Source organism: Rhinolophus sinicus, chromosome 9, assembly GCF_057876585.1.
Source record: "Rhinolophus sinicus isolate RSI-liver-muscle chromosome 9, RSI-T2T, whole genome shotgun sequence".
NCBI classification, from domain to species: Eukaryota; Metazoa; Chordata; class Mammalia; order Chiroptera; family Rhinolophidae; genus Rhinolophus; species Rhinolophus sinicus.
In genome coordinates this window covers 3,960,696-3,973,792 of record NC_142509.1, presented here as the reverse complement: position 1 = coordinate 3,973,792, position 13,097 = coordinate 3,960,696, and the positions used below count along the sequence as shown (strand labels likewise).

The 13,097-nt window shown below is 45.4% G+C and overlaps 1 protein-coding gene across 1 annotated transcript; it reads left to right on the top strand.

The window, feature by feature from the left end:
- The first annotated feature begins 1,725 nt into the window (after positions 1 to 1,725).
- On the top strand, positions 1,726 to 8,432 carry BSX (brain specific homeobox). The gene is made up of 3 exons (XM_019718582.3): positions 1,726 to 2,157; positions 4,253 to 4,449; positions 5,491 to 8,432. The coding sequence occupies exons 1-3, from the start codon at positions 1,896 to 1,898 to the stop codon at positions 5,728 to 5,730; spliced, it is 699 nt and encodes a 232-aa protein (XP_019574141.2). The 5' UTR covers positions 1,726 to 1,895; the 3' UTR covers positions 5,731 to 8,432.
- Positions 8,433 to 13,097: the final 4,665 nt, after the last annotated feature.

Here is a 13,097-nt window from a genome sequence, read left to right as displayed (position 1 = left end):
CACAGGAAGGCTCTTTACCAAGGCCAATGTCTGGTTGTACACCCGCCACGCCCTCGATTGCCACTCAGCCTTTAGGATCTTAGGAGAAAGAATGGCTTGGTTTTCACTCGTCGGATACCGTACATTCTCACTGGGAGGACCGTGGATGTCGGCGGTGTGGACTGCCGCCCCAAGGCCTCTTCAGGAGTCTCATCCGTCTCCCTCTAGCCCTGCGGGAGATGACTGAACCAGACCAGGGCTAAGGTCTTAAGGACCGACTCCTGGAAGTCTACTGGTTTCCTTCTCCGTGGCCGTCTGCTCTCGGGCCTTCAGTTCTTACTGTTATAAACTTAAAACAAAAATCACATTTCAGACTCCAGAACATCGCGTTCTGACTTGGATTAGATGCCTACCTGCCAAGATCTTATTTTTAAAGTTATTTCCCTCCTTCTTCTTTCTCTCACCTACCTCATTTGCTTACCATTTTTACAAGGTCATCCGTATGGAATACAACCCTCCCTCTTCCTGCAGCACTGTAGTTTGGGGCCTAATTGATTCTGGTAATTAATTTGTTCTACCTGCTAGATCAGATGAAAATTCTACCCCTGCGCTCAAGGATTAGCACTTGGCTTTCTAACACCTCCTCTAATTATCTAATAGCATGGGTTGTGAGGACTCAGTCTCTATTAAAACACTTTTACTGTTAGCAGTAGTGATTGGAATTGTGATGACGACTAGATTTCAACAAATTAGAGCTTAAAAATGGGGAGATGGCAGAGAAGTGGCTTCTTTTAATTTCCCTGAATTTAACATCAATAATTAGAGCAATTTTTGGAGACGCGAGCCGAAATTACCCCTGCTGTGCTGTAGATGATCACCTTAATTTTAGCAAATTAACTCAAGGGAAATAAATGTGACAGATTAGAAAAAGACAAACAGGAAAAGAAAAGATTGAGAGGGAGGGAGATGAAAAAGAAAGGCTGGGAAAGAGAATGGGAGACAAAAACCTAGTACAATTATTTGCGGCGGGGGGCTAGAGTTGAAAGGGGGCGTATAGCATAATAACAAGTCATGTGAGTGGAATGAGGAGGAGGTAAAGGAAATTTGAGAGGAGGTAGAGGTTGGCATTAAGATAGCTCTGGACATATTTACACAGACCATATTGCTTGATTAATGTAGATATAACTTCCCTCACATCACCTCCTATAACTGAGGTAAAGAATGTTATGTTCATCATAATTTTATTTATTTATCGCAACAATCCAGTTATCCCTCAACCATCAACTTAAGTTGGGTCTAGCAGATACAGACCCTCTTTCTCCTCATTTGTTCCTTTCCCCTTTTGTTATCATTTCTTTAAAGTTTTAAAACCCAAAAAGTTTTAATGCCAAAATAAGTGCCTCATCTTTATTGCTCTGGAGCCCTTTAAATGTCTTTTGCTCTCTAACAGGAAATTTGTCGGAGCACAGAGATTTTCTTTATAGCTTTCTTTAAAAACAGCGGAGAGCAAAGCAGTTCCTGCAGTGGCGGGGCAGAAATTAAGGTCGGGAAACCTGGTAGGAGCAAGAACCCGGTCCACTTACCTCTCCCCGGTGTGGCCAGTCGTAGTCAGCACCGCGGACAGCTCCCCGCCCCGCCCCGAGCCCACCTCACCCTCCCCTCCGCCGCTGGCAGCCTTGCCATTGGCTCTTTTGGCTCCCTCTCCAAGCTGCCAATTCTCCTGCACTTAGACCCAACCTACGCAGGAGCTTGTTTTCTCGCCTCTTCAGCTCCGGGGTAGCCCTGGCCGAGGAAAGAGCCGCGGGAACCCAAGCCTCGCAGGGTGGTTGTCGACTCTCCACCAGGCTTGTTGAGACGCTGCCTGCTTCCTACACTCCGTCCCCTGCCCTCGCCCTGTGGCAGGCGCTGGGCTCAAGATGAATCTCAACTTCACCTCCCCTCTACACCCGGTGTCTTCTCAGAGGCCCACGTCCTTCTTCATCGAGGACATCCTGCTGCACAAGCCCAAGCCGTTACGTGAGGTGGCCCCCGACCATTTCACCAGCTCTCTGGCCTCCCGAGTGCCTCTGCTGGACTATGGCTACCCTCTCATGCCCACACCCACCCTCCTGGCTCCTCACCCCCATCACCCTCTGCACAAGGGAGACCACCACCACCCTTATTTCCTCACCACCTCGGGTAAGTGACAGGGGCTTCAGGGTATGGGAGCGAGAGAACAGGTCTTCCAGTGGAGACCTTAAGCCTGTGATTGAGCCTCCGACAGACCAAAGCTGGCTGAGCCTGGCTTGGCGGCCTCCTTCCCTAAGTAACAGTGTAAGGTTGGGGATATGACTGAAAACACTGCGGAGTTTTTTTGAGGCATGTCAACCCTTGGGGATAACTCGTGCTCACTCCGCACTCTTTACAATGGAGGAAACGCACTTAGCCTAGAGGTGGCTAGAGGTTTTGACGGTATTCTTGGTGGGCAGTGCTCAGCCTCCTTCCTCATGGTCTTCCAGGCCACTTTGGTCCAGCTCTCAGCCCCAATTCTCTGCCTCTCCCGGCTCTGAAGGAGATTCCTAACCACTACCCCCCACCCCATCCATAGGACAGAACTCAACTTTGCAGCTCAGAAGCTCAAAAGGCTCCAACCGAGCCAGCTTTCTCCTCCCAGGTGCTGAGCATTGGCCAACCATACTGTGGGGGTGTAGAAATAAAGGAGGGTTTGGGATATTCTGAAGACTGAAGGTTTGGTCTGGCCCCAATAAGGGAGAAAGTATAAGAAAAAATAAAAAGGGGGTGGGAGGGATGCGGCTCCTGTTTAACCCTCTTCATTCCCAACCTCTAGCATGTAACTCACAATCGTGGACTCAGCTGCCCTCTCTGCCCCAGTTGCTGGAGTCGGTGGAAACTGGCACCGAAGTATTTTGATTTGCCAGGCATGGCAAGGAGCCAGGACCAGCAAATTCTGGTTGGGACTGGGAGATGTGGGGAAAGACACAGATTTTTTTCTGCCTCTCTCTGAAAGGCCACATTCACACTTTCTTCTCAGGCATTTCATTCCAGTTAGAAGAGAATAATTCGTTGAGTCCAGGTGCAGAGCAAAGTCGGAAAAACAACTCTGGTTCCCACAGGGCCTGTGGAATGACATGAGACAGTTTAAGAAACGTGGGCACTGGAATCCACAACAAAAGCTGAAAGTGTTTTGGAAGCGGGAAAACCCAGATGCTGGAGCACTGGGGTGGAAGGGCAATTATAAAGCCGACGTTGAAGTCCGAATCTCGGCCTTGGTTTCAGCACCCAACCAGCAACAGTCTCTTCGGGGTTGTATTCATGTTTCCCCCAAATAGCAGTGGCCAAAGCCCCGCGATGCTGAGACTGATTGCTTTTTGTTTTGTTTTGTTTTTTTGTTTGTTTTTTCCTGTGATTGGCTGATATTGATATCTGTGGCGGTTTGCCTGCTTGATGCCTCTCTGACACAGTAAAACCTTCCAGGGTCGGGAAAGACACACACACACACACACAAAAAAAAAAAAAGAAAGAAAGAAAGAAAAAAAAAAAAGTCTCCTCCTCTTACCGCGGAAAAGCGCTTCAATCCTTCTGCTCGGGGTCGCAGGGAAAGAATGAGAAGAGTGACGAGCAGATTAGAGAGCTGGGTGCCCAGCACGCCCGGGACTCTGATAAAGAAACGTGCGAGGCGGGAATCGCCCTTCGGTTCTCGCCCTGGAGCCCCTCTGGGTCAGCGTGTTGACGTGTTCCGTTAGGCTGCAGCCGGTAACATGGGGGCGGCTCCGGAGCGAGAAAGGTATTTTTCAGTGAGGTTGGGAGGCAAGATGACCTCTTCACTTGTGCTAGCCCTAGAACCACACTGAGTGTCATCAGGGGTGTGGAAGGACGCGGGTGGGGTGGGGCAGTGGGAGAGGACTCGGACCGGACGACGTCTGCGAGGAAACTTCGGGAGGAGCAGCAGGGCGCCAGCAGACGCGACGGACGCGTCTCTAGGAAGACGTCTTTTAAGGCTCCCGGATCTCTTTTACAAAACGTTTTCCCGTTTTCCCTACTGCTTATTGCTTGTATTTCTAGATGGCCTTCCTGAGAAAGATCTCCAAACGCTATTCTTGTGATCTTCTTTTCCCTCCCCTGCCCTGCGATTCCTGGGAGAAGAGCTTTGGGGCGAGGAGGCGACTGTGGCAGCAAGAGGAGGAAGGGCGGCGCGAGGGCCAGTGGCAGGGACTGGAGCCGGGCTGCTGCAGCGTGACGCGGCTCTGCCCACGGGCTGCTCTTCCTTCCGCAGGGATGCCGGTCCCGGCGCTGTTCCCGCACCCGCCGCACGCGGAGCTGCCGGGGAAGCACTGCCGCCGCCGCAAAGCTCGCACCGTGTTCTCCGACTCGCAGCTGTCTGGCCTGGAGAAGAGATTCGAGATCCAGCGCTACCTGTCCACGCCGGAGCGGGTGGAGCTAGCCACGGCCCTCAGCCTGTCCGAGACGCAGGTGGGCCTGACCGGAGGGAGGGCCTGATCTCTGCTGGGAACTCCTCTCCCCTCCACTCCTGACCCCTTCTGGACCCGCAGTGGAGTTCTTGAGTGGGAATGACCCGCACCCCTGCATCTAGGCGTCTCCAAAGATCCTTAGCTAAAGTACCTACACTTCCAACCTCATGTCAGACTTACTGAAGGAGAATCTTCCCAGCGGGCTCTGGAGGTGGAGGAAAAACTCCTCTGTGATTCTGACGATCGTTCCCTGTTTGAGAACTGTCATTTCCGTGCCTTTCCCACTCCTCCTGGATCAAGACAAGAACCCGTGTCAGACATAGAATAAGAGACCAGACGGGTTCTTGTCCTGTGAAAAGCCCACACGAGGAGATTGTTTCCTTCTGACTTTAGTCCCTCACAGGTGCGAGCCTTCATGGCCATGCCCCCGGCACTATAATTTAAGTTTCTCCCTATTGCCCTGTCCTGAACGGAAGACCCGTTTCTCTGCCTCCAGAAGCTGTTCTCCTGCAACCTCCAAACTCCTCCCTCCGCTCCCGCTCTCGTCTCCTATGCGCGTGGAGACCCACCTTCTGGGAAACCATTAGCCCTGGGGCCCCAAGGGTTTCCTGACTCTGAGGAGAACCAGCAGGTTTGGTTCTCGTCGTGCTGTCCAGGAGTCTCGCTGGACCAGGTATTTAGATGTCATAATCATAGAATGTGGGTTGAACGTAAAGGAGACATCCACGCATCACTTGCTATTAGTAATTCTAATTAAAAACAAGATTGGTATTTACTAACCACACCATTTTTATTCTCATCGTTATTTCCAGACAATTACTCCTGGGATCCTTGGGATGTTTGATTCTCATTCAACCTAAAATATAACCTGTGAGCAGTCAGGTGTGACTTAACCCAATCGTGAGACTATCACAACTCTTGAATAAATAATTCGTCAATGGATTGCTGTCCATTTTCCTAAGCCACAGCAATCGCTCAGATCTTAGCTCGGTAACTATGGGTCTGAAGGAATGACGTGGGTTTTTTTTCTCCCCGAAATCAGGTGAAAACGTGGTTCCAGAACCGGCGGATGAAGCATAAAAAGCAGCTGAGGAAAAGTCAAGACGAGTCCAAAGCACCGGATGGGCCCGAGAGCCCTGAGGGCAGCCCCCGCGGCTCAGAAACCGCAACCATCGAGGCTCGGCTGGGTCTGCCCGCCGGCCCCTTCGTGCTGACCGAGCCGGAGGACGAGGTGGACATTGGGGACGAGGGAGAGCTCGGCTCAGGGCCGCAAGTGCTCTGAGCACCCAGGCTGGAGGAGGCAAGGAAGTGACCGTGGGGCGGGCGCTGTGCCCTCCCGGACCTGAAGACTCGGGCGAGTCTCAGAGATCCGCTCCTGGAAGACAAACAAAGCACACCTGTCTGCCCTCCAACTCGTGCTGAAACCGCGGGGTCGCGACTCGACTTGCGGTCCTCCTCTTCCTCGAGTCCACGAGTCCCCACCTGGGGAGCGTGAGCGCTGAGGCAGCTCTTCCCGGTGCCATCAGCGGCGCAAACTGGACCTTGGGTTCCCGGCTCTCTTAATTCGGTGGGGGGCCGTTTTCTCCTCCGGGATCGCAGAACCCTTGGGCCCTCACCTCTCAGCCACCTGTCCCCAGCTCTGTTGTCCAGATTACGCATCCTCTCCACCCGGACCCTTTGTCCTTCTTTGGGCAGACCGATTGGCTGCATGTAAGGGGCCGGGTGTCTGGGCCTTCTGCTCTGCGGGGACCCAGGCAGAGCCACGACCTGTTCCTTAATACGTCCCTGCCGGGAGAGACGCGCGCTGCTGCTCTCTAACCTCTCGCTCGGCCCCCCTACCCCCCATCTCTAACTCGAATACTAAAGCGACTCCCTTCTTCTCAGAGTGGCTCTTCCGTCCTCTCCCGTCACTATTCAAGAGATAGCGGTTCTGCTTTCTGGCACCCTTCCTGAGCTTGTGGTCCCCGGCACCAGAGCCCTTTACGCTCCGCCTCACCCTGGGCCCCACACTGAGCCGCGCCTGAGCGCCGCGAGGAACTTGGGCGGAAAACACCCACCGAGCAATTTCTGCTTCCCCACCTTGTTGCTCACCTATCCCGCAGCTCTTCCAAGTCCCACGGCCTATTTTAAAAGTGAGTGTTCCTGGGTTGTGTGTGGAAATGCTCATTCTCATTGCATTTTAAAGGAAGGTGGAGTTTTTAGCAAGACTAAAGCTAAAGGGGAAGCCGTGTCCCCTTTCGGGTGAGCACCTGTTTAGGGGCTACTGAGGCTGGGCAGGGATCTGATGGGCTCTGTGCGTGGCCTCTCTTCCTTTCCCCTGAGAGGGCTTCTATTCTCCTCCCGGGTTTGCAGTCTCTTTAGATAATGAAGGGCTCGCAGATAAAACTGGAAACGAACACGAGTTTCTGGGAACCTTTTGTAACCGCGGCCCCTTGCGCAGGCCCTTCCGCCCCGGGCAGCATTCTGTTTTCAGTGAGGGTGAATGAGGCTAACTCTTGACCTTTCGTTAACAGATCCCGTCGACCCCACCCAGATTTTTCAGTTTTTAATCGTTTAGTAGTCTTCAGTTTCACCTATACGGAAACGGTCCCCGCAAATACTTTTGACTACGAAATGCTGAAGAAGCAGAGCTCTCTTGATACGTTTGAAATGACACTAACGAATTACGTGATGTCACTACATAACCAGTACACTTAAAAATATAGCAGCGGGGCCAGAAGCGACCTCAGCTTCGGATCTGCCCTTCACTCTGCTCGTGTGTCTAGGTTAGTGAGCCCAGAAAGGCTGGCAAAGAGTGAGAGTGGCTAGGTGGAGTCCCGATCCGTGGGCTCTAATGATGAGTGATAATTACAGGCACACCTGGGAGATTTTGCGGTTAGGTTCCTGACCGCTGTAATCAAGCGAGCATCGCAATAAAGCCAGTGGTAATCCTTTTGCTGGTGGAGGGTCTTGTCTTTTGTTGTAGAAAACGCAACACCAGTTAAGAGCAATAAAATGAGGTTTGACTGTATATAGACAACGGAGGTGTGAGCTTTGGTTGCAATTAATCTTTTTTTGGTTCCTCATTTCTCTAATAAGAGGATGAATCCTAAAGATCCTTCTAGATCTAAATTCTATGATTCCACGAATGTAGGAATGGGATTTTTTTTTTTTTTTTTTACAGTGGCTTGTTTAGGGGAACATTAACTTAAGCAAAGATAAGTGTCAGAGTGAGACCTTTATCCAACCTACATCATTTAGGAGGTAAAGCTATTGCTTTAAAAACATAAGCGTTGTATAGCTGTTTGGATTTTCCAAAGTGCTCTTTATCAATCAACAATCTTGTGACTCACCGACAAGAATTATCTTTCCCTTTCATAATTAAGGAAATTGAGGCTTGGCAAGATTGTAGGATTTACCCATGAAATCTGGGCGACCGAAGAGCCAAAGCAAGACAAAAAATATCTATTCTGACTCCTTGTTCATTTCTCTGCTCAGTACACTTCTTTTCCCCCTAGTAACAACGCACTGATTGGCATTTTGCCTCTATCAGTTTATAAGAACACCTCTCTCATTTATTTAGATTGTACAGATGTGTTAGTAAAAGCAAATTTAAGCTCAGATTTCTCCTTTCTCTTCTTGTTCAGATAATGACAGTACCGTTTTAAGGCAGGAGACGTCGACAGATAAGGAGTTTTTGACAATAAAACAAAAGACTTTGTTATGGGGGAAAATTATTTGTGAATAAGAATGTTCTTGGTAACCTGGAACGGAAAGTAGATATTATTACACAAGGGGAAAAACCGTCTCAAATTCTTCTAATCCCTGGAAGAACAGCTACTAAAGGGACTTGGGGGGAAATTTTAAAGTGACTAGAAATACTATACTTTGGGGGAAATTAAAAAAAAACAACCCACTAAATAAATGGTTAACAAAACCCCCAAAACACCAGGCTATTTATTTCTTCTTCTATCTTCACAAGACGATGCCAGGACTTATTTTGGGTTTAAGAGGAGCAGATTAAGTACATTTCATGACCGTTTGCAAAGGCTGGTAGATAGGAAGCTTTGCTAGTTTAGTACAGGCACAGTTCTGTCTGATTGGAGGAAGAACGCATCCTGGAGCCCAGGAAATGGCTGTCTGCGTCTTTGATGCGTGAGTATTAACCGTGGGAAGATGTTCATTCTGCCTCACCCTGGTCTTCCCTTTGTGGCTGTTCCTGGTGAGATTAGGTGGGAAAGAATGAGCTCTGACCTACAGCATGGTTTTCTCATCACACAGTATCCTGTGAATGTGGTGGCAAACAATTCAATAGGAAAGTTCTTTTCATTTACATTTTCTTTCCTCTCTCTCTCTCTCTCTCTCTCCACCCCCCCCCTTCTCTCTCACTTTACACAATGGGTTAGTGACGATAGTAGAGGATAGAAACAATTTAGTTTCAATTTAATGTAATATAATAACACTTTTTGGTTTTGGCCTTCAATACTGATCAAAGCTTCCATTGGCTGAAAAGGTATTTTGTCTGAATTACCCAGCCTTTTGCCTCAACTCAGTTTCACTTAGTGAAGATCTGACAAAACCACGTTCATTAGGATCTATTAAGGAAAGACATACATAGGTCCGATTCTGAAGGGTCAAAAACACCTTAAAATAACCAAGGTGGGAAAGTCATCCTACATGTAATCTCAAATGTGGTGAATAATTTGTTTCATATTTGTTCTTAATGTTGTTTCTGATGGATTTCATTTCATAGATTCTCAGAGAAGGACTCATATGACATAAAAATATAAGGAACAACACACCATTCAGCCCAGTATTAAGCTGATAGTGGCACTAAGAAACTATTTATTGGAATCCATGACACCACTTCAAAAGATAGAGGCCTGGCTCATGTCGATGTATTTGATAACTAGAGATAAAGAGATGTGCAGGCACAGAGCAAACAGGATGCTTGCTGGTGCTAATAAACATTTAGTTGAAGCAACGACTCCCTGGTCTTCTTGAATTGAGCTCAATATATGTGCAAAAATAATGAGTTAACTAAAATATTTTATATTTATGGTATATTCTTGGAATCACATTTTAAAGATGCTGTTGACATGGTAAAATTCATCCAAGTAGGAGGGAATCTGGATAGTAAAATTGTGGGAAGAAACAACTGAAGGAGTGTGAGCTTTTTAACTTGGAGAAGCAAAGCTTTGGAGAGGGGTGGGAGAAGAGATCAGCTATGGTAGGTTGTATTTGAATGGTTGCATAGCTAGTAAGTATCAAGGGTACATCTATTTTGCCATGCTAAAGAGGGCAAAACCAGAACCAAGGAGTGGTTCCAGGGAAGCAGATTTTGGAACAACATTTGAATACCTTCTCTAGGTCAGTCACTGTGTTGCTGATCAATAGAACAGGATAAGTCCACAGAACACTAAGCTCCTTTCACCAGGAAAGTTTGAGCAGAAGCTGGAAGGGAAAACATTAGGGATGCTCTACTATGGATTTCCCCCTTAGTGGGAGATTGAGCTGTATGTCCTGTGCGGTCCCTTCTAACCTTTTAGATCCTAGTACTCTATCTTCTTTTTATTGGAAAGGAACTATTAGTTAAAACTTTTTAAATTACTTGTCATCTCACTTAGAATAAGATTTTCAGATTATCCATAACAATTACAATTAAGAAAAACAAGAAAAAGAAGAAAACCATATTCCTTTATTCATTAAAGAAGTCTCAGAAACCTCATTCTAGAAAGCAAGTAAAAACAAAGGGCTATCCCACTGAGTTAAGGACAAAGCTATAGTCAGGAAAGATTTGAAACTGTTAGAGGAGACATTTGACAAAATCTAAGTCTTTCGTTTTAGAATTGAAAAATTAAGATCCAGATATAATGACTGTCTTGCCAATGTCAAATAAACAGCGGCAGAATTAAGACTAAAAGCCGGTTTTAATTACCATACCTTACAACTAATTTGCGTTTTGATAAAACTGACCATGGGGCTTTTGTCATTGTATTATGTGGAGGAGAGGATTTTGCATAGCAATTTTGGATGTAAAATTAAAACAAAAAATTAGCTGGAAATTATCTAGTAAAATCTTAAATCAATCTATGGAAAAACTTCTTATTAAGAACATTCTGTAACTTAAATTGGCTTTCCTAGGAGGTAATGAGTCTCTTAACTCTGTTTTCATTCAAGCCAAGATTGAATAACCACCTGCTGGGATGTTTTAGAAGAGGTTCACATATTCAATAGAATGAGCTAGATGATCTCTAAGCTAAATCAAATCTCTACATTTCCTATTCTAAAAATGTTGGCCTAATCTCCTTTAATTACAGATGAAGCAACTGAGTCAGAGAGATTGACTTACCCAATGTCATATAGCCTATTAATTGGGAGAGTTACAGAATTAATACAGAGGGTGACAAAAAAATGTATACACATTTTAAGAAAGGGAAAAAACTACTAAAATTGTAATTATATATATTGATAACAAAAGATGAATACAAATCACATTTGACTTCTGCAATTGCAAGAGGTGCTCAAAGTGGTTACCATCAGCGTCCAGACACTTTTGATTACGACAAACCACTGCTTGAACAACGTTGACCAAAGTTTCCACTAGTATACATTTTTTTGGCATCCCCCGGTATATGTAGGGGTCAGATGAGTGACCTCCAATAAATATTTAGGAGTGAGATGAAAATATGAAATGATTCTCATGTTTTCTCTCTAGTCAGATTTTCTTCATTATGTTTTTTGGTTTTAATCACCCCCCCCCCCCAAGACAGATTTCTTTTTGATTTTATTTATTTCTTCTCTCTTAGAATTCCCGGTGTACACACCAAATAACTTCTCCTCCATGATTTCATTTATAATAATTCTGTGAGCCTTCTTTATTACTGTCTCTTTAATATTGTGTAGCCACAATTGAATTTGGCATCATAGCCACTGGCTAGATGGCTTGGCTTAGAGACTTAAATTTTAATTTTTGCTAATGATTATATTACTTCTCTTACTTGGCATCTGAAAAATGAGGAGACTGCCTTATAAATCAATAGAGATTGGAGAGGGGGTGTGAATAAGAGATATGAAAGTACCTGCTGTGAGATCTTGGATGAAAAGTGCTAGAGGAAGATAAGGAATTGCAGTATAGATCTGAACGTGTCAATTTGTCCTTGACACCGTATTTCACAAGACTATTGTGACAACATGGTTAACTAAATGGTATTAGTCATGTGCTCCATCACCATCACAGGGTTATTATGTCTCTTTCCGAGGATTTTTTTTTATTATAACTTCGTCTTATTTTCTCTTTGTCATTGCTCTACTGTGTGGACTAAGAGAGGACACGTGAGCCCTGGATGAAATAAGAGTCAGAAAGTTTCACTGAGGATGCGTCATTCAGAATGCTTCTTGTCTCCCTTTACCTGTCCCACCCCATCCTGCTGCAGGGTTTCTGTTATCCCTGACAGACATAGTACTGTGTAGGGAGGGAAGTTGGAATTCAAATCCATGAGGACGTTCTCAAGAGGTAAAGGATTGCCTGTGTTTCCAGTACAGAATCTATGAGGGAAATCAAGGATTTAAGCTTCCTTCTGAAACTTTTAAGAATTTTTCTTTTAGTTTAAAAAGGCACACCTTATGAATATATCTCTGCAACAAAAATAAGCAAAAGAGTTGTTTAAACATATTGACTAATGTAATCATTAGGGATTATCTGAACATTTCTAGCATCCATTCTGTCCCTAGTCTCCATGGCTACACATAATGCAATAATTAAGTGTACTTGCCAATATTCTAGCTAGAAGTTAAAGAACAGCCTAACAGTCTTTATTCTTCCTCAGTGCTTGACTTGGGATGGGAAATAAACCATGGTAAGCAATGGGAATAAGGGATAGAAGGGTGGCTCCCTATCCTGAGTTTCAAATGGGGATAATTTATAAGCTAAAAGCAAAAAACTAATATTTTATGCTTGCTCTGCTGTTCTTCCATCTAGTTTTTCTCTTTCAATCCTTAAGTGCTCTAATTTTAATTTAAATATTTTGAGTTTTATTATTTACCCATGCACATTATTTAGAATCACATAATTTTACAGGGATTATTTTAAAAGGGAGCAATTCCCTGCCCCCTTCCCTATTCTCTTTACTACAGAGACAACTAGTTTCAAGTAGTGGCTGATTATTTTGGTACTATTTTGGTATCTACCTGATGTTTTCAAATTATTTCACTGACTTTTGATATTTCTATTTTAAGAATTATCTAGTACTTATGTTGTAAAAGCTAAAGATTTAATTCTCTTTCTCCCCTGCTCCTACCACATATATGCACCTCTCCGTCCCTCCTCTCAATATTGTAGTTTTGGTTGGGTCATTCTTGTGTATGTGTCATTCTCAGGTAAACCAGGCAATCAGCTATGATTACTTTTCTTTTTCTGCAAGACTTTTTATTTTCCTTGGAATTAATATTTGTCTTATTTTATTCTTGATTTTTAATGTACTTGTGACCGATTTAACTCTAAACTCTTCACCATTTGTCTGTATCCTCCTCCCAAGGTATTTGCATGTTCTTAACGTTTAATTTTCCAGAGTAAATCTCTCCCAGAGCCTCTGGTCTGCTCCACTCCTGATGCTCTGCAGATGCATCTCCCTCCCTCTTCCTCCTGGGGATTCCTGTCATTTTACTCTT